At 47.2% G+C, this 27,557-nt stretch overlaps 2 protein-coding genes across 3 annotated transcripts in view; one reads left to right on the top strand and one right to left on the bottom strand.

Moving 5' to 3' along the window:
- kiaa0513 (KIAA0513 ortholog) overlaps positions 1-27,557 on the bottom strand; it is a 141,658-nt gene that overhangs the window by 29,314 nt on the left and 84,787 nt on the right. The gene's annotated exons all lie outside the window — the stretch shown is intronic.
- Positions 4-26,964, top strand: LOC125459665 (uncharacterized). Of its 2 annotated transcripts, XM_048546319.1 has the most exons (7): positions 4-156; positions 4,764-4,972; positions 11,341-11,439; positions 11,856-11,957; positions 13,268-13,378; positions 17,947-18,094; positions 24,220-26,964. In XM_048546319.1, exons 1-7 carry the CDS (start codon positions 21-23, stop codon positions 25,374-25,376), a joined length of 1,962 nt encoding a protein of 653 aa, XP_048402276.1. In that variant the 5' UTR covers positions 4-20; the 3' UTR covers positions 25,377-26,964. The 2 variants fall into 2 exon arrangements, with proteins under 2 accessions (XP_048402276.1, XP_048402277.1); XM_048546320.1 differs by lacking the exon at positions 11,856-11,957.

Consider the following 27,557-nt stretch of genomic DNA (forward strand, 5'->3'; position numbering starts at 1 on the left):
AGGAGGCGGAGTCCGGGATCATGGGCCTGTCGGGACATGTCAAAGGGACAGCGGCTATGCGACTAGAGGAACCGTCAGCCGAAACGGGTCTCCACAAACTGGAGTATTGCCTGCTCGACTACAGTAGCCGGCATCGTCTAGACTCTATTAACCGCAGTGAGTAAATGGGCGAGGGACGGCCCAGCTCATCCCTCAGCACTGACCCTCCAACATGGCAGTGCTCCCTCAGCACTGACCCTCCGACAGTGCGGTGCTCCCTCAGCGCTGACCCTCCGACAGTGCGGTGCTCCCTCAGCGCTGACCCTCCGACAGTGCGGTGCTCCCTCAGCACTGACCCCCCGACAGTGCGGTGCTCCCTCAGCACTGACCCCCCGACAGTGCCCGCTCCCTCAGCACTGACCCCCCGACAGTGCGGTGCTCCCTCAGCACTGACCCTCCGACAGTGCCCACTCCCTCAGCACTGACCCTCCGACAGTGCCCACTCCCTCAGCACTGACCCTCCGACAGTGCCCACTCCCTCAGCACTGACCCTCCGACAGTGCCCGCTCCCTCAGCGCTGACCGGTTTAAATTGATATTACCCTGTTCAGTCCTTACCGCTCTAAACAAACAGTCTGCCTCTGTTCTTGACTGGATTGTCTTGTGTTGTTCCCAAGTGTAACTGCATTTTTGGATCTCGACTTTGGTGAGCCACCCTGGGGTCGTTGAGTTAACAATTTCATCCAACTGTAGTCACTGCCTATGAGCTAAGAGTGTCTCTGCGTTCACTGGTACTTAAGGTCTCTCAGAGATGTATCTGTGATGGTCTTCTGCGTCCTGCTTCACTCTCGAACACCCTAACATTCCCTTTAATAAGAATTTGTACAGGAATTAGTGCAATTTGTTATATTACAAAGTTAGAGAGATGTTTCTTTCCTAAACCTGCAGCAACATTATGTGTTGATACAAGGCACGTTATTTGCTGAGATCTGTATCTCTATGAAAAAAGCAAACCTGCAGCTAACCAATATTCCACATCCCTGCCTCCCCTCCTCTGCAGCCTGAGTTCATTGATGAGTGAGACTCAGATTGCTGTGTCTTGATGGGACTGCAGAGAAACCGCAGTTGTGATTGTAATGATGAGTGTCGTTTGGACCAAGGAGAGAGAGTGACCAAATGTTTCTGCTCTCGGCCACACAATACAGTGTGTCCTCTTCATGAGTGATGCTGTGAATATTGCTGAGGACAGGATAATGTCACCTGTGGTGACTTTCATGGTTGACCAGCTCACTCTCTAATTCTGAAAAAGGGTCGAGACCCAAAATGTAAGCCTTCCTGCTCCTCTGATGCTGCTTGGCCTGCTGTGTTCACCCAGCTCCACACCTTGTTATCTCAGATTCTCCAGCATTGGCAGTTCCTACTCACTGTCAGTCTGGGTCACAGTTATATTTGATATTATGATGAACTGACAAGGACCTCCTTAGAATGGGAATTACTGGTTTCCCACCACACACTTTGTGATACAGCAGATATTGTAATCCTGGATAGCAGGTGTATGGACAACTCGACCCCCTGTTAGCCCAGTGCCCCTGGCACCAGCCTGGATGGTGATTGGAAGCTGCCTGAATGAGCAGCCTAATTAATGAGGGTGGCCATTCATTCACGAGCACCAACTAGACAATGAGCACTGTTGGAGGAAACGCTCTGCCAGTCTGCGTCTGCTTTCAGCAAGCATCCCAGGGACCAGAATCTCTGTACTATCCCTGTCCTGAGCAGATTTAATGGAGTTTAAATATCAAATTTGTTTCTCAAATGCTAAAATACAGCATTTACCAGGTCTCTGAAACAGAAAAATGCTGGAAATAGTCAGGAGAGAAACAGAGTAAATGTTTCATGTCCGTGATCTTTCAGCAGAAATGGGAACAGTGAGAGTGGTGACATATTTCATTGAGCTGTGGCTGTGGCTGGAGTAGCTCTTTTGGAGTGGGGCAACAGTGTAAAGGGAGAATGGGCGCTGACAGCACAGGTTAGTCCAAACAGGAAGGTAATTGGTTAGAGAGGAAAAACACTGCAGATGCTGAAATCCACAGGAGACAAACAAGAGGCTGGATAAACACAGCAAGCCAGTCAGCACTTGAAGGAGAAGTCAACGTTGAGTATTACCCTTCTTCAGGACTGGATCGTCCAGAGCTTGCTGTGTTTATCCAGCCTCTTGTTTGTCTCCTGTGGATTTCAGCATCTGCAGTGTTTTTCCTCTCTAACCAATTACCTTCCTGTTTGGACTAACCTGTGCTGTCAGCCCCCATTCTCCCTTTACACTGTTGCCCCACTCCAACCACAGCCATCTTCCAGTAATCTCCTCCTGTTTATTGCTGCTTTCCTGGCCTGAAGTTTGTTTCTAGCTGACAGTCCCTGTTGAAGGAACAGTTTTTCACAGGCAGAGAGAATGTGCACATGTTGGTGAGTGCACCATAACCAGACCATCCTCAGATTGATGACACAGGACAGATTGGAGACCTTTGCAGAGCTGCTGGGCCTATCCTGGGATGTATTTCCCAATGGAACTGTAGAGAATAGGAGCATGAGCAGGCCATTCAGCCCTTTGAGTCTGGCACCATTCAATATGATCATGGCTGTACTTCTAACTCAGTCCCCTGTTCCCGCTTTCTCCCCATACCTTTAGCCCCAAGAACCATATCCAACTCCCTCTTGAAATCCAAGATAATAAAATGTGAGGCTGGATGAACACAGCAGGCCAAGCAGCATCTCAGGAGCACAAAAGCTGACGTTTCGGGCCTAGACCCTTCATCAGAGAGGGGGATGGGGAGAGGGAACTGGAATAAATAGGGAGAGAGGGGGAGGCACACCGAAGATGGAGAGTAAAGAAGATAGGTGGAGAGAGTATAGGTGGGGAGGTAGGGAGGGGATAGGTCAGTCCAGGGAAGACGGACAGGTCAAGGAGGTGGGATGAGGTTAGTAGGTAGCTGGGGGTGCGGCTTGGTGTGGGAGGAAGGGATGGGTGAGAGGAAGAACCGGTTAGGGAGGCAGAGACAGGTTGGACTGGTTTTGGGATGCAGTGGGTGGGGGGGAAGAGCTGGGCTGGTTGTGTGGTGCAGTGCGGGGAGGGGACGAACTAGGCTGGTTTAGGGATGCAGTAGGGGAAGGGGAGATTTTGAAACTGGTGAAGTCCACATTGATACCATATGGCTGCAGGGTTCCCAGGCGGAATATGCATCCCTAAACCAGCCTAGTTCGTCCCCTCCCCGCACTGCACCACACAACCAGCCCAGCTCTTCCCCCCCCCACCCACTGCATCCCAAAACCAGTCCAACCTGTCTCTGCCTCCCTAACCGGTTCTTCCTCTCACCCATCCCTTCCTCCCACACCAAGCCGCACCCCCAGCTACCTACTAACCTCATCCCACCTCCTTGACCTGTCCGTCTTCCCTGGACTGACCTATCCCCTCCCTACCTCCCCACCTATACTCTCTCCACCTATCTTCTTTACTCTCCATCTTCGGTGTGCCTCCCCCTCTCTCCCTATTTATTCCAGTTCCCTCTCCCCATCCCCCTCTCTGATGAAGGGTCTAGGCCCGAAACGTCAGCTTTTGTGCTCCTGAGATGCTGCTTGGCCTGCTGTGTTCATCCAGCCTCACATTTTATTATCTTGGAATTTTCCAGCATCTGCAGTTCCCATTCCACTGCGAACCCTCTTGAAATCGTTCAGTGTTTTGGCCTCAACTGTTTTTTGTGGTAGAGAACTTCACAATCTCTGGATGAAGATATTTCTTCTCGTCTCATAGAACATAGAACATAGAACATTACAGCACAGCACAGGCCCTTCAGCCCTCGATGTTGTGCCGACCTGTCATACCGACCTCAAGCCCATCTAACCTACACTATTCCATTTATGTCCATATGTTTATCCAATGACGACTTAAATGTACCTAAAGTTGGTGAATCTACTACCGTTGCAGGCAAAGCGTTCCATTCCCTTACTACTCTGAGTAAAGAAACTACCTCTGACATCTGTCCTATATCTTTCACCCCTCAATTTAAAGCTATGCCCCCTCGTGCTCGCCGTCACCATCCTAGGAAAAAGGCTCTCCCTATCCACCCCATCTAACCCTCTGATTATTTTATATGTCTCAATTAAGTCACCTCTCAACCTTCTTCTCTCTAATGAAAACAGCCTCAAGTCACTCAGCCTTTCCTCGTAAGACCTTCCCTCCATACCAGGCAACATCCTAGTAAATCTCCTCTGCACCCTTTCCAAAGCTTCCACATCCTTCTTATAATGCAGAACTGTACGCAATACTCCAAGTGCGGCCGCACCAGAGTTTTGTACAGCTGCAGCATAACCTCTTGGTTCCGGAACTCGGTCCCTCTATTAATAAAAGCTAAAACACTGTATGCCTTCTCAACAGCCCTGTCAACCTGGGTGGCAACTTTCAAGGATCTGTGTCTCATTCCTGAATGGCTTACTTCATGTCCTTAAACTGATCCCTGGTTCTGGACTCCCCTGTCAACAGGAGCGTCCTTCCTGTGCTTACCCTGTTTAATTCTGCTAGAATTTTACAAGTTGCTATGAGATTTCTGTCAATCTTCTAAAGTCCAGTGAATGTAATCCTAACTGGTGCAGACTGTCCCGGTACATCATCTCAGCAATCAGCCTGGTAAGCCTTCACTGCACTCCCCATCACCAGGATGTCCTCCTTTAGGTAAGGAGGCCAAAACTGCACTCGATACTGTAGGTGTCAGGAGCTGTTTTTTTTCTCTCTTGCAGTTTGCCTCGAGGGCAGGGATGTACTTATCCCTGATTGTGGAGCTCTGCCTCTTCGAGTAGTCTCAGCTGCCTTATGGAGCAGCGTGAGAAATGACTGCACTGAGCATTACGACAGAGTCCTGGATTTTGTGAACACCATCTGGGAACAGGCTGCAGGCCTGGTCATGTACCGACATTACCTCAAACTTTGCATGGCGTTCAAAGCCAAGGTACGCACTGGGCAAATCCCGTTTTCTCACCCCTGCGATTGTAAGGGAATGTTAGATACAAGCTGCAGATATTGCACCATATCAGGGAGGGGGAAAGTGACCTGGACTCTTAGCTCCAGAAGGCGATTGCACTCACACCAGGTAATTTAGAATTAGTCTGTGATCAGGGAGATCTGAGGACCCAAGGTAAAGCTGACAAAGAGTTTTGTCCCCCACAATATTCCAGCAGCTACAAGGTTCTGTGAGATGTACAGTGTGTCCAGGGTGAGCAAACTGATCATGGCACTATGGTACAGGGAGCTATTCAAGTAGGGGAAGGCAAGATGAAAGTAGTTGCAGTAGTGTAATTCCTGAGGGGAGCGTAGACGTTGTTTTCTGCAGCTGTGAGTGGGAGTGCTGAAGGCCATGCTGCCTGCCCAGTTCCAGGGTTATGGACATTTCCGCAGGCCTGAAAGAGAACCTGGGGGTAGAGAGAGCGAGAGAGAGAGAGAGCGGGATTCTGTAGACATTGTCCATGTTGGAACTAGTGACGTTGAACAGAAGCTCCTCTCAAAGTACTATCAAAGAAACTCCACTGTAATCATCTCTGGATTATGACTGAGCCATAGGGAAACTGGAATTTGGCAAATAAAGCCAAGGTGTTAAATTAAAGATGAATGTGGGAGGAATGTGTTTCAGTTCAAACCGAACTGAGACCCCGTGTCCTGGTGAATCAAATAACTAGGGTTAGAGAGTGGTGGCAGTGAAGCTGGGAGCTGGGACTTGTGGGAGGGTGTGGTAGTGGAGAGGTTCTTTGATAGGACTTTGGAGATGGTGGAAGCATGAGTGTGGGTGGGGAAGAGAGAAGGGGTGGAAGATTAAGGAGAGGGTAGGCTGATAAAACAAAAGGCTATCTAACATTTTCAGAATAGCTGCTTCTAGGTAATGGTTGCTGGACTGGGTCACTGTAAACAAGCAAATTAGGTCATAGTTGGAAAGATGGTAAAAATACTAAATTAATGGCTCTTTACTAAAATGCATGTGGTATTGGAACAAAATAAATGAAATAGCAATGAAAAAACAGGTTAGTGGGTATGATGTTAGCTATTACAGAGACATGGTTATAAGGAGATCAAAGCTGGGAACTACATGTTCAGGAGTATGTGACTTTTCGAGGTCGAGCAGGAAGGAATGGTTGGGTTAGTGATGTGGGTATGTGATGAAGTAAGTAGGATAGCAAGCGATAATTGGCAGAGGTAGCTGGGAGAGTACACAGTGCATTAAGGACAGTTTTCTAGAACAGTATGTTGTGGATATGATGAGGATTCGGGCTGTTTTAGATCTGGTGTTGTGGAATGAGACAGCTGTAATGAATGATGTAAAATATCCCCGAGGAAACAATGACCATAACATGGCAGCATTAAGCGTTTGGTTTGAGAGAGAGGAGCATTACCATGGTCTCTGGATGAATTGTCTGGCGATAGTAGCACTGGGCCGTCACCATTATGGTCTCAAAGCAACAGGAGTACAGAATGTGCAAGGGTAGTGGCGGCGGGGGGGGAGCTTATAAAGGAAACCAGGAGAGTAAAAAGGGGCATGTACGAATAATGACAGGTTAAATAAGGGAAAGAATTAAGTTATTTTACAAATACTTTGAAGGAAAAGGAAGAGTATTGGCCATTAAGGACTACGTTGATAATTTGTGTGTGGGGTCAGAGGACATAAGTATGAATATGAATAAATAGTTTGTGTTGGTATTCCTTAGGTGGGGGGGATGTTGGGAAAGAAATCAGGGAGGAGGTCGGATCTATAATTTTAAAAATTAACAAAGACGGAGAGAGAGGAGTTTCTGATTGGTATGGCAGGCTTAAAGGGAGATAAATCTCCAGGACCAGATGTAATGTATTCCAGGATTGTGAGTGATGTAAGGAAGGAAATAGGAGCACTTTTAAAAATGCTCAGTTCCTCTCTGGCACCAGGAGACGTGCCAGAGGAATGGAGATAGAAAAGGCATTATTAAAATAATCATGGTGGACTAGGAAAATCAGGCTGGCAGTGGATCCCTAGAAAGGAATTTGTGGAATATCTGAAGGTTTTTGTGGAGCAGCTTGTGCTGGAGCTCGCTAGGGAATAAGCAAAAACAAGAACAAAGTTGCTGGAAAAGCTCAGCAGGTCTGGCAGCATCTGTAAAGGAGAAAACAAGAGTTAACGTTTCGGGTCCAGTGACCCTTCCTCAGAGCTGATGGTGGTTGGGAAAAAGTCAGTTTTTATGCAGAAAATAGGGAGGAGGGTGGTGTAGGGAGTAAACAATAGGATAGAGCCCAAAGAGAGAGAAAGACAGTTGGACAGACAAAGGAGTTGCTAACGATCAGGCTGGGAGGGTGAATAGTTGTTAATGGGGAAAGTTAGTGACGAACAACAGGGGCTGTGTAGTGACAGGCTATGTGCTAACAAGGCCTGCTGTGTGGGGTGGGGTGGGGTGGTGGGGGTGGGGAGGAGTTGGGGCATGGGAGAGTTTCGGCCCTAAAATTATTGAACTCGGTACTGAGTCCGGAAGGCTGTAGGGTCCCCAAGCAGAAAATGAGGTGTTGTTCCTCCAGCTTGTGCTGGGCTTCACTGGAACACTGAAGCAAGCCGGAGACAGAGATGTTGGCCAGGGAGCAGGGTGGTGCATTGAAGTGTCAGGCAACAAGTAGTTCAGCGTTTTTTTTGCGAGAAGAATGTAGATGTTGTGCGAAGCGGTCGCCAAGTCTACACTGCGTTTCCCCAATGTAGAGGAGACCACATTGTGAGCAACGAATGCAGTAGACTAGATTCTTGGAAGTTCAGGTGAAGTATTGCTTCACCTGGAAGGTATGTTTGGGCCCTTGGGTACTGGGGAGGGAGGAGGTAAATGGACAGGTGTTACACCTTCGCCAGTTACAGGGGAGGGTGCCGTAGGGCTGTGGGGAGGTGTTGGGGGTGAAGGAAGTGTCGACCAGAATATCCTGGAGGGAACAGTCCCTGCGGAAGGTGTTCAAGGGAGGGGAATGTGTGTCTGGAGGTGGAAATGGCATCTGATGATCTTCTGGATGTGGATGTTGGTGGGGTGGTAGGTGAGGATAATGGGAACCCTATTGTTGTTGCGGGAGGGAAGAGAAGGGGTAAGGACGGAAATGAAGGAGATGGGTCAGACCCGATTGAGGGCCCTGTCCTGTCGACAACCAAGCTGGGGAATCCTCGGTTGAGGAAGAAGGTGGATATTTCGGAGGCTCCCTTGTTGAAGTTGGCCTCATCTGAGCATATACGACAGAGACAAAGGAACTGAGAGAATGGGATGGAGTCTTTACAGGAATTGGGGTGTGAGAATGTATAGTCCAGGTAGCTGTGGGAGTCAGTGGGTTGAAATGGATATTGGTGGCCAATCTATCCCCAGAAATGGAAACAAATGTCGAGGAAGAGAAGGGAGGGGTCAGAGATAGACCAGGTAAGAGGGGTTGCCATGAGTGCCCGCATGGGCTATAGTTATGCCTGTCTCTTCATGGAGTACATGGAACATTCCTTGTTCCAGTTCTGTTCCGGCCCCCACCCACAACTCTTTCTCCAACACGTTGATGATATCATCAGTGCTGCTTCCCTGTCTCATTTAGAATTAGAAAACTTCATCAACTTTGCCTCCAATTTCCACCTTGTCCTCACTTTCACCTGGTCTATCTCTGATTTCTCCCTTCCCTTCCTTGAGATCTCTGTTTCCATTTCTGGGGATAGACTGGCCACTAATATTCATTACAAACCCACTGACTCTCACAGCTACCTGGACTATACATCCTCACACCCCACTTCCTGTGAAGACTCCATTCCATTCTCTCAGTTCCTCTGTCTCCGTTGCATATGTTTAGATGAGGTCAGCTTTGAGAAGGGATCCTCCGAAATATCCACCTTCTCCTTCAACCAAGGATTTCCCAGCTCCGTTGTCGACAGGGCCCTCAATTGGGTCCGACCCATCTCCCTCACTTCTGCCTTCACCCCTTCTCTTCCCTCCCCCAACAGTGATAGGGTTCCCCTTATCCTCACCTACCATCCCACCAGCATCCACATCCAGAATATCATCCGACATCATTTCCGCCATCTCCGGACACACATTCCCCTCCCCTCCCCCGTCCGCCTTCTGCCGGGACCGTTCCCTCTGGGACACTCTGGTCCACACTTGCTTCACCCCGTAACACCTCCCCACGGCACCTTCCCCTGTAACCAGTGAAGGTGCAACACCTGCCCATTTATCTCCTCCCTCCCCGGTATCCAAGGGCCCAAGCATACCTTCCAGGTGAAGCAACACTTCATGTGCACTTCCCAGAATCTAGTCTACTGCATTCGCTGCTCACAATGTGGCCTCCTCTACACTGGGGAAACGAAGCGTAGACTTGGTGACCGCTTCGCAGAACATCTACATGCTGCTCGCAAAAAAGACCCTGAGCTCCTTGTTGCCTGCCACTTTAATGCACCACCCTGCTCCCTGGCCAACATCTGTGTCTCTGGCTTGCTGCAGTGTTCCAGTGAAGCCCAATGCAAACTGGAAGAGCAACACCTAATTTTCTGCTTGGGGACCCTACAGCCCTCACCTCAATATTGAGTTCAATAATTTTAGGGACAAAACTTTCCCATGTCCCAGCCCCTCTACCCCACTCACCAGACCTTCTTACCATGTAGTGTGCCACTACACACCCCCTGTTGTTAGTCACCTACAGGCCCCGTTAACAACTATTCACCCTCCCAGCCTGATCGTTAGCAACTCCTTTGTCTGTCCAACTGCTCTTCTCTCTCTTTGGGCCCTATCCTATCGTTTACTCCCTACCCCACCCACCTCCCTATTTTCTGCATATAAACTGACGTTTCCCCAACCACCATCAGTTCTGAGGAAGGGTCACCGGACCTGAAACGTTAACTCTGTTTTCTCCTTCACAGATGCTGCCAGACCTGCTGAGCTTTTCCAGCAAATTTGTTTTTGTTCCTGATTTACAGCATCCACAGTTCTTTTGATTTTTATTTAGGGAATAGGCAGATCTGGATTTGATGTGTAATGAGGCAGACTGGATGAGGGAGTTGAAGGTGCAGGAACCTCTAGGCAACAGTGACCATATGGCAGCATTCACTGCAGTTTGACGGAGGAGCTGAAATCGGATGTAATGAGATTACAGTTGAGTAAAGAAAACTACAAAGACGTAAGGGAGGACCTGCCAAGCATTGATTGGAAGGGGAGTCTAGCAGGGAAGATGGTGGAGCAGCAATGAGAGGAGTTTCTGTGGGTAATCTGGGAGGCACAGCAGAAATTCATCTCGTGGAAGAAGAAACATACTATAGGGAGGATGAGGCAACCTGACGAGGGAAGACAGGGACAGTATGAATGTTAAAGATAAAGCATTCAATGTGGTAATGATGATTGGGAAGCGTGGAAACACCAGCAGAGAATAGCTGAAGTAATGAGTGTGAAAATGATGAAATGAGGGTAAGCTAGCTAGTAATATAAAAGAAGATTTCAAGAGTTTTTTTTAGATATCTAAAAGGTGTGGGAGGCAAGAATAGAGATTGGGCTGCTGGAAAATGAGCCTGAAGGAGTATTAATGGGGAGCAAAGAAATGACAGAGGAACTGAAGAGGTATTTTGCTGGTGCCTTCTACTGGGAAAACTGATGGGATGTGCCAGAACTTCAAAAGAGTCAGGGACAGAGGTGCGTGCAGTGGCCAACACTGAGGAGAAGGTGCTGGGGAAGCCGAAAGGTCTGAAGGCAGGTAAATGACCTGGACCAGATGGAATACACCCCAGAGTCCTGACGGAGAGGAGTTGGAGACTGTAGAGGTATTGGTGGTGATCTTTCGGGAATCACTGGAATCAGAAGGTCCCAGAGGACTGGAAAATGGCTAACGTAAACCCCCTCCCTGTTTAAGAAGGGAGAGTGGGAGAAGACAGGAAGCTACAGGCCGGTTAGCCTCCCTCTGTCATTAGTAGGATGTTAGAGTCTGTTACTAAGGATGAAATTGTAGAGTACTCAGAAGTGCTGGGTAAGATGGGGCTGAGTCTGTCTGGCTTCATCAAGGGGAGGTCGTGCCTGACAAATCTGTTTAAATTCTGTGAGGAGGTAACAAACAAGTTAGACAAAGGAGATCCAGTGGATGTGATCTGTTTGGATCTCCAGACTGCCTTTGATAAGATGATGCACAGGGAGGCTGCTAAATAAGATAACAGCCCGTGGTGTAAGGGGGAAGGCACTGGTACAGATAGAGGACTGGCTGCCTGGCAGAATGGCTGGGTTGTGAAGCTGACTGGGCCAGGAGCTGAGCCTGTGTGATGGGTTGCCTGATGTCTCTGCGAAGAACAATACTGAGGCTTCTCTTTCCATTGCTCTCCCTGTGCAGCTGTTGATGGAGATGTTTGTGAAACGACGGAATTTGTTGGACATTCTTTGGACTCTTGAGCAATATTTCCCCAAAACAGTTGCAGCGGACCCCCAGGCAGTAAGTTGTAAATTGTTTCTGGCTCGGCTAACCCTCCTTCCATCCCTGAGAAAATGGCCATAAATCTAGGGCTGCACATTGGGAGTTTGTGTTTAAGCATTGTCCTTTTATTGATGCTCACCTCATCACCTTTCTCCCTTCACACCACCAGCACTCACCACTGCCTAGTGCAGACTTACCTGTGTGTTACACTAGAGGGACAGAATGGGGAGGTGGGGGGGCTTGGTGCATGGGCTGGAAAGGCTGGGGGCGTATAGCGCGCGCTGTGTGTGTGTGTGTGTGGTGGAGCGAGGGTCGATGGGAGGGAGTAGAGTGCAGAGAGTTTGCAGGGCCGTTGGGGAAGGGGGTGGGAAATGAGGGGAGTGAGTCCGGGGTAAGTGCTGATTGTGGTGTTTTCATGTTTAATTCCGGTGAAGACCCAGAGAGATGTTTGGAAGGAGCGACAGTGCCGGCTGCAATTCCGTAACCTGGTTCTACGTTTGATTCGGGATGACGTTTACCGGGAACAGTTCCTGCAGGTATAAGCAGTAAACCAGATTGAACTCTGATCCCTGTCCTGCTGAGCCACCTCCTCCCTCTGCCCCCACCCTGGGGAACAGGACACTGGCCCATCGTTGGTGCATTTTCTGGCCCTGCCTGGGCGAGAAGCTCTGATGGGCTGAAGAACAGGAGCAGTCATGGTTTGCTGTGCTGCTTCTAGCAGAATTTTGGTTTCATTTCTCTTGGTTGGTGTTCCTGTGCTATCCGTTCTTCACCCTCTCCTGGTATCTGAGACAGCCCCCAGTCTCCTGTTGGGCTTTAACAGCTTCTGCTGGTGTTGGTCGCCAGTTCCTTAGCTGGGACAAGATAAGAGGTCCCTCTTGTTTTCTGTATACACCTGCACTCCTGGTGGTCAGCAGCAAGGCAATCCCACCTTATTCCCTGTCTGTATTCCAGGCCTCAACCCCCCACCCCCCAACTGCCAGGCCACGTCAATGCGACGCTCCCTCGGTGTTGTCCCCACCCCCGACGGAGCGGCGCTGACATGCTGCTGTCCTGATAACCATGTGAGCGTTCTCAGCCCTCTGTGACCCCCCAGCTGGAGACTGTGTTAGATTTCAGCAACTTGGTCCCATTGCTTGGAGACAGTCAGGACGGCAGATGCTGGAAGTTGGAGTCACTAAATGTGGAGCTTGAAAAGCACAGCAGGTCAGACAGCATTCGAGGAGCAGGGAAGTCAATGTTTCGGGCTGAAACCCTTTATCATGATCCCACTGCTTGACTGGAACAGAATAACTGCATGTGCTTCTTGCAAAACCTGGATAGAAAGTTGGGTTTTCGGAACCCAGCACTGAATAAGATAAGCTTGCCAGTGAATCATAATGTATTTGTTTCACGGGTAAAAGGGTGAATTTTACAGGTTAGTTACAAAAGACATTTAAGAATCCACCAATTTAGTAAAAGCTGAGCCACAGCACAGACATGCTGCTGGCAGCTGTGGGGGCCGAGTGTGGAACTTAAACCTTTCAATGGGAGGAAGTGCCACTCTCTAAAGGTCCCAGCTGCACCACTTCTCAGCAGTGGATGCTGCTACATCTGCAAAGCTTGTGGGAAACTGCACAGTTGGCATAGGATTTGGGACCTGATGTAACCCACGCCAGATCTTAGCATGCATGGCACGGCAGCAGTCCCAATATGTAAGCCTGAGATCCCAGCCGCACAGTATAATCTCCACCCTAATGATGCACCTTGTGTCTCTAAGCTGTTTGTCCTTATGTTTGGGTTGTACCTTGTATCAGCTTAGTCCCACTGTGGGGGATGATCTGACCCAGTTTTCTGGTCTGTGCAGGATGAACTGGAGGAGGAATTTGGCAGCTCGTTCATGGCTTCGACTCGGAGACTGCTGTGGGAGTTCCTGGAGAGGCTGGAGAGCATCCTACCTGAACCAAGGATTGATCAAGTAACCAAGAGCACCCGGTGATGTTCACCCTAACTGAAGCTGCACTCTGTTTCCAGCCAGCTATTTTCAGCTACAGTTTCCCAGACCTTTTGATTGTATGAATCTGTGTAGAGCAATCCCAGATAGTTCACAATGAAATATCCTCAGGCCATCCTTACACTGACTCTACACTCGGTTTGTTCATTCTTACGCTGGGAGAGTTGTGAAGGAGTAATCCACATAGAACAGTACAGCACAGGACAGGCGTTTCGGTTCACGATGTTGTGCAAACTGTTACCCTAATCCTAAGGTCTCTCTAACCTCCACCCCTACCTTATACTATCATCCATATGTCTATCCAATAGCCGCTTAAATGTCCCTAATGAGGCCGACTCCATTACCCTCTCCGGCCATGCATTCCATGCCCCAACCATTCTCTGAGTAAAGAACCGACCTCTGACATCTGTCCTGTATTTACCTCCATTTACCTTAAAACTATGCCCCCTCGTAAAGCTACCTCCACCCTAGGAAAAAGTTTCTGGCTGTCCACTGTATCTATACCTCTGATCATTTTGTACATCTCTATCAAGTCACCTCTCATCCTTCGTCATTTTAAAGAGAAAAGCCCTAACTCTTTCAAACGTTTCCTTGTAAGACCTTCCCTCCATTCCAGGCAACATCCTGGTAAATTTCCTCTGCACCTTTTCCAATGCTTCCACATCTTTCCCGTAATGAGGCGACCAGAACTGGACACAATACTCCAGATGTGGCCGAACCAGGCTTTTCTACAGCTGGAGCATAACTTCACAGCTCTTGAACTCAATCCCTCTATTAATGAAAGCTAACACACCATACACCTTCTTAACAACTCTGTCCACCTGGGTGACAGCTTTCAGGGAACTGTGGACATGAACCCCAAGATCCCTCTGCTCCTCCACACTGCCAAGAATCTTTCCATTAACCTTCTACTCTGCTTTCAAGTTTGTCCTTCCAAAATGAATCACCTCTCACTTTTCAGGGTTAAACTCCATCTGCCACTTCTCAGCCCAGCTCTGCATCCTATCAATGTTCCTTTGTAACCTAGAACAGCCCTCCGCACTGTCCACAACGCGACCCACCTTTGTATCGTCTGCGAACTTACTAATCCACCCTTCCACTCCTTCATCCAAATCATTTACATAATCACAAATAGAAGAGGACCCAGAACAGATCCTTGTGGCACACCAGTCGTAACCGAGCACCATGTTGAATATTTTCCATCCACTACCACCCTTTGTCTTCTAAGGGTCAGCCAATTCTGAATCCACTCCGCCACATTTCCCCCTATCCCATGCCTCCTTACCTTCTGCATGAGCCTACCATGAGGAACCTTATCAAATGCCTTACTTAAATCCATGTATACAACATCCACTGCTCTACCTTCATCCACGTGTTTGGTCACCTCTTCGAAGAATTCAATAAGGTTTGTGAGGCATGATCTACCCCTTACAAATCCATGCTGACTATCACGAGCCAAACTGTGCCTTTCCAAGTGATCATAAATCCTGTCTCGCAGACCCCTTTCCAATAATTTTCCCACCACTGACATGAGACTAACTGGCCTGTAATTTCCGGGGTTATCCCTATTCCCTTCGAACACGTTTGCCTCTCTCCAATCTTCCGGCACTATACCTGTGGACAGTGAGGACAAAAGGATCATCGCCAAAGGCCCTGCGATCTCTTCCCTCAGTTCCCATAGAATCCTTAGATAAATCCCATCAGGCCTGGGAGACTTTTCTATCTTCAAGTTCCTCCAAAATTCCTAGTGCATCTTCCTTACTAACATCCACCTCCTCTAGCCTACCAGCCTGTTTCACACTGTCCTCCTCTACAACTAGGTCCCTCTTGGTTGTGAATACTTAAGAAAAGTATTCATTAAGAACGTCTCCTATCTCTTTAGGCTCCATGCACAAATTCCCTTTACAATCTTCAATCATCTCTACCCTTTCTCTGGTCATTCTCTTGTTCTGCACGTATGTGTAAAAAGCCTTGGAGTTTTCCTTGATCCTATCTGCAAAGGTTTGCTCATGCCCCCTTATAGCTCTCCTCAGCCCTTTCTTCAGCTCCTTCCCGGATAACTTGTATTCCTCTGGAGCCTTTTCCCTTCCTTGTTTCCTAAATCTTACATAAGCATCCTTCTTCCTCTTAACCAGAAGTTTGACCTCACTCGAGAACCAAGGCTCCCTCACTCAACTGCATCATCCCTGCCTGCGAGGGACAAACATATCGAGCACATGCAGTATGCATTCCTTAAACAATCTCCACATTTCTATCGTGCTCTTCCCTGACAGTGTTTGTTCTCATTTTATGTTACCCAGTTCTTGCCTAACAGAATTGTAATTACCCTTCCCCCAGTTATAAACCTGACCCTGCTGCATGCACCTATCCTTTTCCATGACTATTGTAAAAGTAACAGTTATGATCACTCCTGCCAAAACGCCCTCCTACCAACAGGTCTAACACTTGGCCCGGTTCATTGCCAAGCACCAAATCTAAAGTGGCCTCTCTTCATGTTGGTCTGTCTAGATACTGTGGCAGGAATCCTTCCTGAACACCCTGGACAAAATCCGCTCCATCAAAACCATTACAGCTAAGAAGTTTCCAATCAATATTTGGAAAGTTGATGTCACCCATGACTACAACCCTGTGACTTCTGCACCTTTCCTGTATCTGCCTCCCAATCTACTCCTCCACTTCACTGCAACTATTAGGGGGTCTGTTTTTAAAAAAAAAACCCCAACGAAGTGACTGCTCCTTTCTTGTTCCTGACCTCAACCCAAACTGACTCTGTTGACATATCATTCTTGAACTGCCTTTCAGTAGCTACTATACTCGCCCTGACTACCAATGCCACTCCCCCACCTCTCTTTCTACTCTCCCTATTTCTTTTAAAGCATCTAAATCCCGGAACTTCCAACAACCATTCCTCTCCTTGAGTTACCCAAGTTTCTGTAATGGCCAAAGCATGGTAGTTCCAAGTGCCGACCCATGTCTAAGGTCATCCGCTTTATTTCTGATGCTTATAGCATTGAAGTATACACACCTCAAACTATCTCAGTGTCTGAAATTACGCTCCATTGACCGCATTCCTTTATTAACAACCTCACTCCCTGCTGTGCCTTTTGGAAAGCTGAATACCTCATCCTTTGAATTACAAATCCGGTTCCCCACCCCCTGCCAATCTAGTTTAAACCATCCTGTATAACCTCCCTCCCAGGATATCTGTGCCCTTCTGGTTCAGGTGCAACTCGTCCTTACTGTATAGGCCTCACCTTCCCCAGAATGTGCTCCAATTGTCCACATAATGGATGCCCTCCCTCCTACACCAGGCCTGCAGCCAGGTGTTTAGCCACACTCTCTCCCTCGTTATCACGTGGCACTGGTCATAATCCAGAGATATCTACCCTGTTTGGACTCGACTTCAGCCTCCAACCTAACTCCTTGTACTCGTTTTTCAGATTCTCAGTCCTTTTTCTACCTATGTCATTGGTACCGATGTGTACCATGACTGCTGGTTGCTCACCCTTCCCCTTAAGGATCTTGAAGAAATGATCTGAGACATCACGGACCCCAGGAGGCAACATACCATCCGTTCATCTCGTTCATGTCCACAGAACCGCCTCTCTGTGCCTCTTACGACTGAATCCCCCACCACAATTGCTCTCCTATTCTCCCCACTTCCCTCCTATGTCACGGGGCCAGGCTCAGTGCCAGAGACCTGTCCACTCTGGCCTCCCCCTGGTAGCACCCCCCACCCCCAGTATCCAGAACGGTATACTTATTATTGAGGGGAACAGCCACAGGGGATCCCTGCACTGTCTGCCTGTTCCCTTTCCCCTTCCTGACAGTCACTCAGCTTCCTTCATCCTGTACCTTGGGTGTGACCACCTCCCTGAAACTCCCCTCCATCACCCCCTCAGCCTCCTGAATGTAGTAATGTCACTGCACTAACAATCCAGAGGCAAGGGTTCATATCCCACTGCAGCACTGGCTGTTTAAGTTCGACTAGTTCAAGAAATCTGGAATTTTAAACCTGGAATCAGTAAGGTGACTATGAAATTACAAGATTTGTTATTAAAGACTCACCTGCTTTACAGCTGACCTTTTATGGATTGAAATCTGCCATCCTTACCCAGTCTTTTTAATCACCTATTTTTTATGGGCACCTAGAACTAGGGGGCACTGTTTCAGAGTAAGAGATCTCTCAGTATGAAAATAAGGAGCAATTTCTACTCTCAGAGCCATTTGTGTTCAGGATTTTGTTCCTCTGAGAGCAGTGGGTGGAGGATAATGTACTGTATAACTTGGCCCCATGTTTGTTCAGGGGTTTGGCAATATTAGGAAGTCAAGGATTATGAGGAACAGAGAGGCACATGTTGAGTTCAAGATCAGATCATCTGTGAATATAATGAATTTACATTCTATTTTTTATCTTCACGTCTTCAGTTGGTCATAGTGTGTGTGTGTGAGCGTAGTTTGTTAACACGGTCCATTGATGACAGCCATTGTGCTGCTTTTAACACCATCTCCTTTTCTCTTTGCCTCAACAGCTGCTGGCTGCTGGTGTCAATGTTGGAAGCCTGTCATTAACAGAGCAGAGCCTTCTGAGTGTCCTGGCCAGTACCCCCATGCCTGTCTCTGATGTGCTGCTAATGCTAATGCAGCGACTCCGGGAGCAACAGAGCGAGGATCTAACCAGTGAGTTCTCTTTTACTGTCTCTGTCTTAGCTCTCTGCAGGTGGGACGAACTCTGTTCCTGGGTCAATAATCCCAGGGCCATGAGTTCAAATCCCACCATGGCTAGTTGTGTTCGGTTTGAAGATTCTGGAAATAAAGATTTCAATAGTTCAATCTAAACTTTAGAAAGGAACTGCTATCCTTACCAGTCTGCATGGGCTTGTGGCTCCTGTGCGAAAACACATGCAGACTTCAAATGCCCTCTGGTAATGTCCATACCTACAAATGGAGCTATGGAACAGCTTGTCCACCCTAATGCAGACACCTCAGCCTAGAATAGAGACTCCCAACTTGCATGTGGAAGAGACAAAAAAAACCCAAGAGGAAATGTAAGCATGTTTTCCACCCATAGGCTGATGGGAGTCTGGAACTCAGTGCCTGAAACTGATGTTGATTCAGAAACATTCCCAACATCTCTGGTGCAAATAAGGAATGAAACCAGAAGGGGGGATCATCTGGCATCGACCAGGGGCCTGGAACTGACTGGCAGGAACGGGTCTATCGACCCTGCAAAGCCATCCATACTGATGATTTTAGCTGCTGCCAGCATTGGGAGAGCTAGCTCACAAGACGAGTTAAGCAACAGCCTGACACTGTCTGTAGGGTATGATTCCATGAGTGTGACAATGTCCCAGACACCACTGTCAATGGCCCTGGATACGTCCTGTCCCACTGCCCGTGATATACAAAATAAAACGAAAATGAAAGAACTGCAGATGCTGTAAATCAGGAACAAAACTAAAGTTGCTGGAAAAGCTCAGCAGGTCTGGCAGCATCTGTGGAGGAGTAAACAGAGTAAAGCATTAGCTCTGTTTTCTCCTTCACAGATGCTGCCAGACCTGCTGAGCTTTTCCAGCAACTTTAGTTGTTGGCCATGATATTCATTTTGGAGGTAGGTGCTCTGGGATTCCTCAACATTGACTCTGACTCTGGACCCTATGAAGTCTCATGGCTTCAGGTTAAACAGCAGCAAGGAACACTCCTGCTGATTACCACATACTGTCCTCCCTCAGCTATTCCATCCATACTCCTCCATGTTGAATATAAGAACTCGGAGCAGGAGTAGGCCATCTGGCCTCTCGACCCTGCCCTGCCATTTAATAAGATCACGGCTGATCTTTTTGAAACTCAGCTCCGCTTACCCGCCCACTTACCATAATCCTTAATTCCTTTACTGTTCAAAAATTTATCTAACCTTGCCTTAAAAACATCCCTCATCATTGGGCAGGGAATTCCACACATTCACAACCCTTTGGGTGAAGAAGTTCCTCCTGACCTCAGTCCTAGAACATAGAACAATACAGTGCTCAATGTTGCACCGACCTATGAACTAATCTAAGCCCCTCCCCTGACTCTATCCCATCATTATCCATATGCTTGTCCAAGGACTGTTTAAATGCCCCTAATGTGGCTGAGTTAACTACATTGGCAGGCAGGGCGTTCCACTCTCTTACCACTCTGAGTAAAGAACCTGCCTCTGACATCTGTCTTAAATCTATTACCCCTCAATTTGTAGCTATGCCCCCCTCGTACTAGCTGATGTCATCATCCTCGGAAAAAGACTCTCACTGTCCACCCTATCTAATCCTCTGATCATCTTGTAAGTCTCTATTAAATTCCCTCTTAGCCGCCTTCTCTCCAATGAGAGCAGACCCAAGACCCTCAGCCTCTCTTCATAGGGCCTCCGCTCCAGACCAGGCAACATCCTGGTAAATCTCCTCTGCACCTTTTCCAATGCTTCCACATCCTTCCTGTAATGGGGCGACCAGAACTGTATGCAATATTCCAAATGAGGCCGCACTAGCGTTTTGTACAGTTGCAGCATGACATCACGGCTCCAGATCTCAAACTCTCTACCAATAAAACCTAAAACACTGTAAGCTTTCTTAACAGCACTATCAACCTGAGTGGCAACTTTCAGGGATCTATGTACATGGACACCAAGATCCCTCTGCACATCCACACTACCAAGAATCTTTCCATTGACCCAGTATTCTGCCTTCCTATTATTCCTCCCAAAGTGAATCACCTCACATTTATCCGTATTAATCTCCATTTGCCACCTTTTGGCCCAATTCTGCAGTTTATCCAAGTCTCCCTGCAACCTGCAACATTCTTCCACACTGTCCACCATTCCACCGACTTTAGTGTCATCTGCAAACTTACTAACCCACCCTCCAATGCCTGTGTCCAAATCTTTTATAAAAATGACAAACAGCAGTGGTCCCAAAACAGATCCTTGAGGCACACCACTAGTGACCTGACTCCAGGCTGAATATTTTCCATCAACCACCACTCGTTGCCTTCTTACAGAAAGCCAGTTTTTAATCCAAACTGCTAAATCTCCCTCAATCCCGTGCCTCTGTATTTTCTGCTATAGCCTACAATGTGGAACCTTATCAAAGGCTTTACTGAAGTCCATGTACACCACGTCAACTGCCCTACCCTCATCCACATACTTGGTCACCTTCTCAAAAACTCAATGAGGTTAGTGAGACACAACCTGCCCTTGACGAATCTATTGTTGACTATCTCCGATCAAATTGTTGCTTGCTAGATGATTTTAGATCCTATCTCTTATAATCCTTTCCAAAACTTTTCTTACAACAGACGTAAGGCTCACAGGTCTATAATTACCTGGGTCGTCTCTACTGCCCTTCTTGAACAAGGGCACAACATTTGCAATCCTCCAGTCCTCTGGTACTAAACCTGTAGACAATGAGGACTCAAAGATCAAGGCCAAAGCTCCGCCACCACCTCCCTAGTGTCCCAGACAATCCTCGGAAAAATCCCATCTGGCCCAGGGGATTTATCTACCTTCTGGAATTGATAACACCTCCTCCTTACTAACCTCAATCCTTTCAATTCTAGTAGCCTGTAACTCAGTCTTCTCCTCTACAATATTCTCCTGTCCCTCAGTGAAAACAGATGAGAAATAATCGTTTAGCACCTCTCCAATCTCCACAGGGTCCACGCACAACTCTCCACTTCTGTGTTTGACTGGCCCTATTCCTACCCTAGTCATCCTCTTATTCCTCACATACCTATAGAAAGCTTTAGGGTTCTCCTTTATTCTACCTGCTAATGTCTGTTCATGTCCCCTCTTTGCTCTTCTTAACTCTCCCTTTAAGTCCTTCCTAGCTAATCTGTAACTCTCCATCACCACATTTGAACCATCTCGTCTCATCGTCACATAAGCCTCCCTCTTCCACTTAACAAGAGATACAATTTCTTTAGTAAACCACGGTTCCCCTGCCTGACAGGGACATACCTATCAAGGACACGCAATATCGGCTCCTTAAACCAGCTCCACATTTCGATTGTCCCCATCCCCTGCATTTTGCTAACCCATTCTATGCCTCCTAAGTCTTGCCTAATCACATTATAATTTCCCTTCCCCCATCTATAACTCTTGCCCTGTGGCATGTTCCTATCCCTTTCCATCGCTAAACTAAACGTAACCGAATTATGGTCACTCTCTCCAAAGTGCTCACCTACCACTAAATCAAACACCTGTCCTGGTTCATTGCCAAGTACCAGATCCAGTGTGGCCTCCCCTCTTGTCGGCCCTTCGAAATACTGCGTCAGGAAGCCCTCCTGCACACATTGGACAAGAATCCTACATCTGCTTCCCTTTATTTTGAGGCGATGCCCTCTAGTCCTAGTTTCACCTGCTAGCAGATACAACCTCCCTGCCTCCACTTTATCTACTCCCTTCATAATCTTATATGTATCTATAAGATCTCCCCTCATTCTTCTGAATTCCAATGAGTATAATCCCAGTCTACTCAGTCTCTCCTCATAACCCAACACTCTCAACTCTGGAATCAACCGAATGAAGCTCCTCTGTACCCCCTCCAGTGCTAGTATATCTCTTCTCAAGTAAGGAGACCAAAACTGCACACAGTACTCCAGGTGTGGCCTCACCAGGACCCTATACAGCTGCAGCATAGCCTCCCTGTTTCTAAACTCTATCCCTCAAGCAAAGGCAGACAAAATTCCATTTGCCTTTTTAATTACCCGCTGCACCTGCAATCCCACATTCAGCGATTCTTGCACAAGGACACCCAAGTCCCTCTGCACTGCAGCGTGCTGCAATTTTTTACCATTTAAAACATAGTCCATTTTGCTGTCATTCTACCAAAATGGATGATCTCACACTTATCGACACTGTACTCCATCTGCCAGACCTTTGCCCACTCACTTAGACTATCTATTTCGCTCTGCAGACTTTGTATCTTCTGCACACTTTGCTCTACCACTCGGCTTAGTGCTGTCTGCAAATTCTGACACACCACACTCAGTCCCCAACTCCAATTCATCGATGTAAGTTGTAAACAATTGCAGTCCCAACACTGATCCCTGAGGCACACCACTAGCCACTGGCCGCCAACCAGAAAAACACCCATTTACCCCTCTCTGATGAAGGGTCTAGGCCCGAAATGTCAGCTTTTGTGCTCCTGAGATGCTGCCTGACCCGCTGTGTCCGTCCAGCCTCACGTTTTATTGTCATTTACCCCTACTGTTTGCTTAGAGGAAGTAAGATGGGGACATGACCACCTTCAAGTTCCCTTCCAAACCACTCATCATTCTTGGAAATGTATGGCTGTTCCTTCAGTGTTGCTGGGTCAGAATCCCAGAAATCCCTCCCTAAGGGCATTCAGAGTCAACTCACAGCCCATGGTCTGCAGTGGTTCAAAAAGGCAGCTTGCGTCCACTTTCCCAAGGAGAGCTAGGGACGGGCAGTTAGTGGAGACAAAGTCCCACCTTCACATTGAGAATAGCCTCTATCGTGTTGTGTAGCACTATCACCGTGCTCAATGGGACAGACTTCACACAGATCTAGAAACTCATGACTGGGCATCCACGAGGTGCTGAGGGCCATCAGTAGCAGCAGAATTGTACTCCAGCACAATCCGTAGCCTCATGACCCGGCATATCCCCCACTCAACCCTTACCACCAAGCCAGGGGATCAACCCTGATTCAATGGGGAGTGCAGGAGGGTATGCCTGGAGCAGCTTCAGACATATCTGAAGATGAGTTTTCAACCCGATGAAGCCCCCAATGGGACAATTTGCACACCAAACAGCGAAAGCAGCAAGTGTTGGGGCTAAGTGATCCCACAACCAACGGATCAGATGTAAGCTCTGCAGTCCTGTCACATCCAGTCATGAATGGTGGTGGACAATTAAACAACTCACTGGAGGAGGAGGCTCCACAAATATCCCCATCCTCAATGATGGAAGAGCCCAGCACATCAGTGCAAAAGATAAGGCTGAAGCATTCACAGGAATCGTCAGCCAGAAGTGCTGAGTGAATGATCCACCTTGACCTCCTCGAGTGATCTCCAGCATCACTCATACCAGTTTTCAGCCAATTCGATTCACTCCACATTGTAGTGATTGTAACGAGGTTAGCTGGGTGTACTTCATAGAATGAGTTCTCTTATTGTGACTGTTAATCTAGTCCAATCAGGGAGCCCTGGCTGTCAGATTAAAAACAAGAGTGTCAGACATCCTGTTCACTGAGAGTTGTCTTTTGAGGGAGCCGGATCAGTGTCAAGGGTGACTTGCCGATGTGATTCTGACCGCTGAGAAGTTATTTCACATGCAATATCAAGAAATGGTTGTAGGCACTGAATACTGCGAAATGGGCCCTGACAACATTCTGGACACAGTACTGAAGGCTTGCAGCAGAACTTGCTGTTCCCATACAGTAATGTTTCTCCAGCTTTGGCATCAGTGATGGGACTGAGGGTTAATTGGGATAAGGCAGGAATGTGGAGTTGTTGCTTATCAGGTCAGCCATGATCTCCTTGAATGGCAGAACAGAACAGGTTAGTGACACTCACTGAATTAATGAAAAATAGATGCTGCATCTAACCCCGTGTTGTCCCTGTCCTGGGAGAGTTTGATGGGACAGTGTTGAGGAACTATGAACATTGAGTCTAGTGACCCTTTGCTCTGTCTCCAGCTTTCAGTTTGTGTTTCAGATTTCCAGCATCCACAACACTTTTTATTTCTATGTTTAACAACTCAATTCTAAAGCAATGCTGACTTGATGAAACATGTTTATTGTCTTTCAGATGTCAACTGGAGTAACAGTGAGACACTGTTTGGAGTTCCTATGACCAGCTCCTCAACACACACTGTCCTGAGTGAGGGCTATTGCATTGAAGCAGAACAAATAACTGTGGAACCCCAGGTGAAAGGTGAAGGGAATAATTCTCAGCCACCCAGTAGAAATATGAAACATCAGGAAGAGCGTAAACAGAAGGTTGCAGAGCAATGGCTGGAAATTTCACACCCTGAAATGGCAGATGAAGTTGAGGAAACTGTGAACCGGACAGAGATAGGAGGGGAATACACAGGAATTGGCATGAGGTTGTATAGCCTGAGAAATGGACAAGGAGCTGCTATGGAGAGGAAGGACAACAGGGAGCACCCCTCCCCTTTGGCTCAAAGCCAAAGGGTCGCCTTCTCTGCATTCCATTTTGATCAGTCGTGTGATGAAGAGTTTGAAGATTGTATGAGGAAGTTGTCCCCTCCCAACCCACTCCAATCTCAGGTTAACAGCACCAGCCCAGTCCCAGTGTGCCCCTCAATCCAGACCCAGGCAAATGAATCTCAGCCTCAACCAATCAGTCCCAGAAGACTGGGGTTAAATGCTGATCTTTGCGCTGGTGAATCCGATTCCAGCACATCTTCCCCTGGCCAAGCACGTTGTGGCAACTTGCCTGGTTCAGGATCACTGTCACTAAACCAGCCTGGACAAAATACCATTGACCTGAAGGCACTGACAGCAGCCCCGATTTCACTGGAGGCACAATCGTCACTTTTACACTCTCCCCTGTTCCAACCACAGGTTATCCTGTTCAGACTAACTGCTGACCAGAATGCCCGATCATCGGTACCCAACACATGGAGCTTACAGAGGAACAGTTTGAGTGGAGGTAGGGACCATTGTCAGCTCAGTGAGGGAGATAATTGCACAGGACATAACTCCAAGCAAAATCCACACACCTTACCATGGTTCCTCCGTAAAAGACCTCAGCGAGCTCCTAGTGATCGGATGCCCCTGTACAACAGCTCCAGTGGAAGTTTGTTTTCCAGTGAGGAGTCATCTCAATCTGACAATAGTGACTCTGAATATCTCCCCTACTACAGTCAGGTAAAACGCCCAAGCAGATGGAATAGATACCAGAAAAGAAACTCAGTCAGGCAAATAATTGGGGCTACATAAACAGGTCATTATAATAAGTCTTTTGAAACCAATAAAGGGGAGGGAGTTGTGCCATAGTTGTACAAAGCTTCCTGTGCACTGCACCTCAGTACAATATACTGGCCTTGGAAGGTGTGCAGCAAACATTCACGATACTAAGTCTCTATAAATTAGATAATGAGGAGATATTATGTAAACTAGTTATTTTTACCTAGAATGGAAAGTGTTAAGAATGTTTTTACTTGGGTATTTAATTAATAGTGTAGTTAAATAAACTTCTGTGCTGATGAGGGAGCCTAGGACGAAGGAATATATCCCTGAAGTCAATGTTCACTCATCAGGAATGGAGTTAATGAACATTCCGGCACAAGGTGGGGAAATGCGAAAGTTGCTGTTTCAAAGCAGTTGATACTAGCTCAGTTAATAATTTTAAATCAATTTATTTTGGTTGTCGGGGGCAATAAGGAATGTGGAGCATGATGCAGGAGGATTGCAGTTAGGATACAGATCAGCTGTGACCACACTGAATTAGTGCAGTGGGCTCAGCAGATTTAATTGGGTTTCTCTTGTTCATGTAAGCCCCTGAAGAATGAAGAAACCAATTTCTGTGCTTTATTTCTCTCCAGCTGGTCACTGGGCTAAGCAGAAAGAAGCTGCAGCCCCAATGCAGGCAGCACATTGAGAGGGTTGCAGTTTATATTGACTGTAAAACATGTATAAATTACAACTGCTAGTGTACTGGCATTTCAATTAAAATCAGTGAATCTTTCAACCCATTGTCTGGGCCAACTCTGAAACAGCTACTTAGTTAGTCTCACTCCCCCTGCTCTTCACCAAATACCTGCAAAGTTTTCCCTTCAAGTATTTACCCAGTCCTTCCAATTCGCTAAAATTTAATGTAAATGTTAACGATTACAACACTTGCATAGAAAGCTGATGTTGAATAAGTTGACAGTCATGTGAAGAGATGAATGAGGAGGGGTAGGCTGCTCCACCATTTCATAAGATTGCAAATGATCTAATTACTCTAAAGTTTCATCTATCCCCGATTAAACTTTCACCACTTTGCTTATCAAGAATCTATCTCCTGTTGTCTTAAAAATATTCAAGAACTCTATTTCTGCCATCTTTTGGAATTCACTTCCTCAAAGACTCATGACCCTCTGAGAAAGTTGCTGTTCATCTTGGTCCTAAATGGTAATCCCTTATTTTTAAACAGTCATCCCTATTTCTAGATTCTCTCGAAAGAGGAAATATTCTTTTCACATGCCGCTGTCAAGATACCTCAGTCTAATGGTTAGCTTTCAGAAAATGAGGGCGGCTCAGTTTCTTCTGATTAGAGGGAAGGGTGGGTGCAGTATTGATCATAATTTATTTATTGAATTTCTGGAGTTTTTGCTATAGGAAAGTGGTGCCATTTTATTTATGGGTGTAAAGATAAGGGACAGTGTACAATTATTTATTAATGGATCACAAGTCTAATACTGAGGAATTTAGTGATTTTATTCTGGAGATTGATAGTGGTCTTGATATTTGTTATAAAACTGAACTACAGTTGAAATGTCAACATTTTGTAATTGTTTTACTAAATTATTGCATTAAAAAATCTATCGAGTGTTTTGTCAATGCCATCCTTGCAACAAATTCATCCTTTTAATTCTGCTGCTACTACCTCCAATAAGTTGTTTCACAGCATGTATTATATTCCCTTCATCCAGAACCTCCAATCCTTATGAACACTGAAAGATGTACACTGTCTGGTTGTTTGCTTTCACTGATACACAAGGGCACAGCTGAAATAACACAGTGAGGACAGCATCAGACTGAAGAACTAAAGATTGTTGGCCCAATACTGGGAGTAGGAGTGGAGTAAAATGGCCTGTTAATGTAGTGGAACTGGGCAGTGGCCAATCATGGAATCCCTACAGTGTGGAGGCAGGCTATTCAGCCCCTCTAGTGCTCACCAATCTCCCAAGACCCACCCCTTACCCTATCACTGAAACCCTGCAATTCCCATGGCATATCCACATAACCTGCACGTCTTTGGATTATGGGAGGAAACATTTGCAGACACTGGGAGAACATGCAAACCCGACATAGATAGTTGCCTGAGGAGTGGAATTGAAGCAGAGTCCCTGGTGCTATGAGGAAGCAGCATTAACCACTGAGCCACCCCAATGGTGGAGATTGAATTCAACAAAA

This window comes from Stegostoma tigrinum, chromosome 16 (genome assembly GCF_030684315.1).
Source record: "Stegostoma tigrinum isolate sSteTig4 chromosome 16, sSteTig4.hap1, whole genome shotgun sequence".
Lineage (NCBI taxonomy): Eukaryota > Metazoa > Chordata > Chondrichthyes > Orectolobiformes > Stegostomatidae > Stegostoma > Stegostoma tigrinum.

Coding starts and splice junctions, on each gene's coding strand:
- LOC125459665 (XM_048546319.1), top strand. CDS start 21: ATGGGCCTGTCGGGACATGTCAAAGGGACAGCGGCTATGCGACTAGAG. Junction 157..4,763: donor TCTAGACTCTATTAACCGCA/GTGAGTAAATGG, acceptor TCTCTCTTGCAG/TTTGCCTCGAGGGCAGGGAT. Junction 11,958..13,267: donor ACCGGGAACAGTTCCTGCAG/GTATAAGCAGTA, acceptor TGGTCTGTGCAG/GATGAACTGGAGGAGGAATT.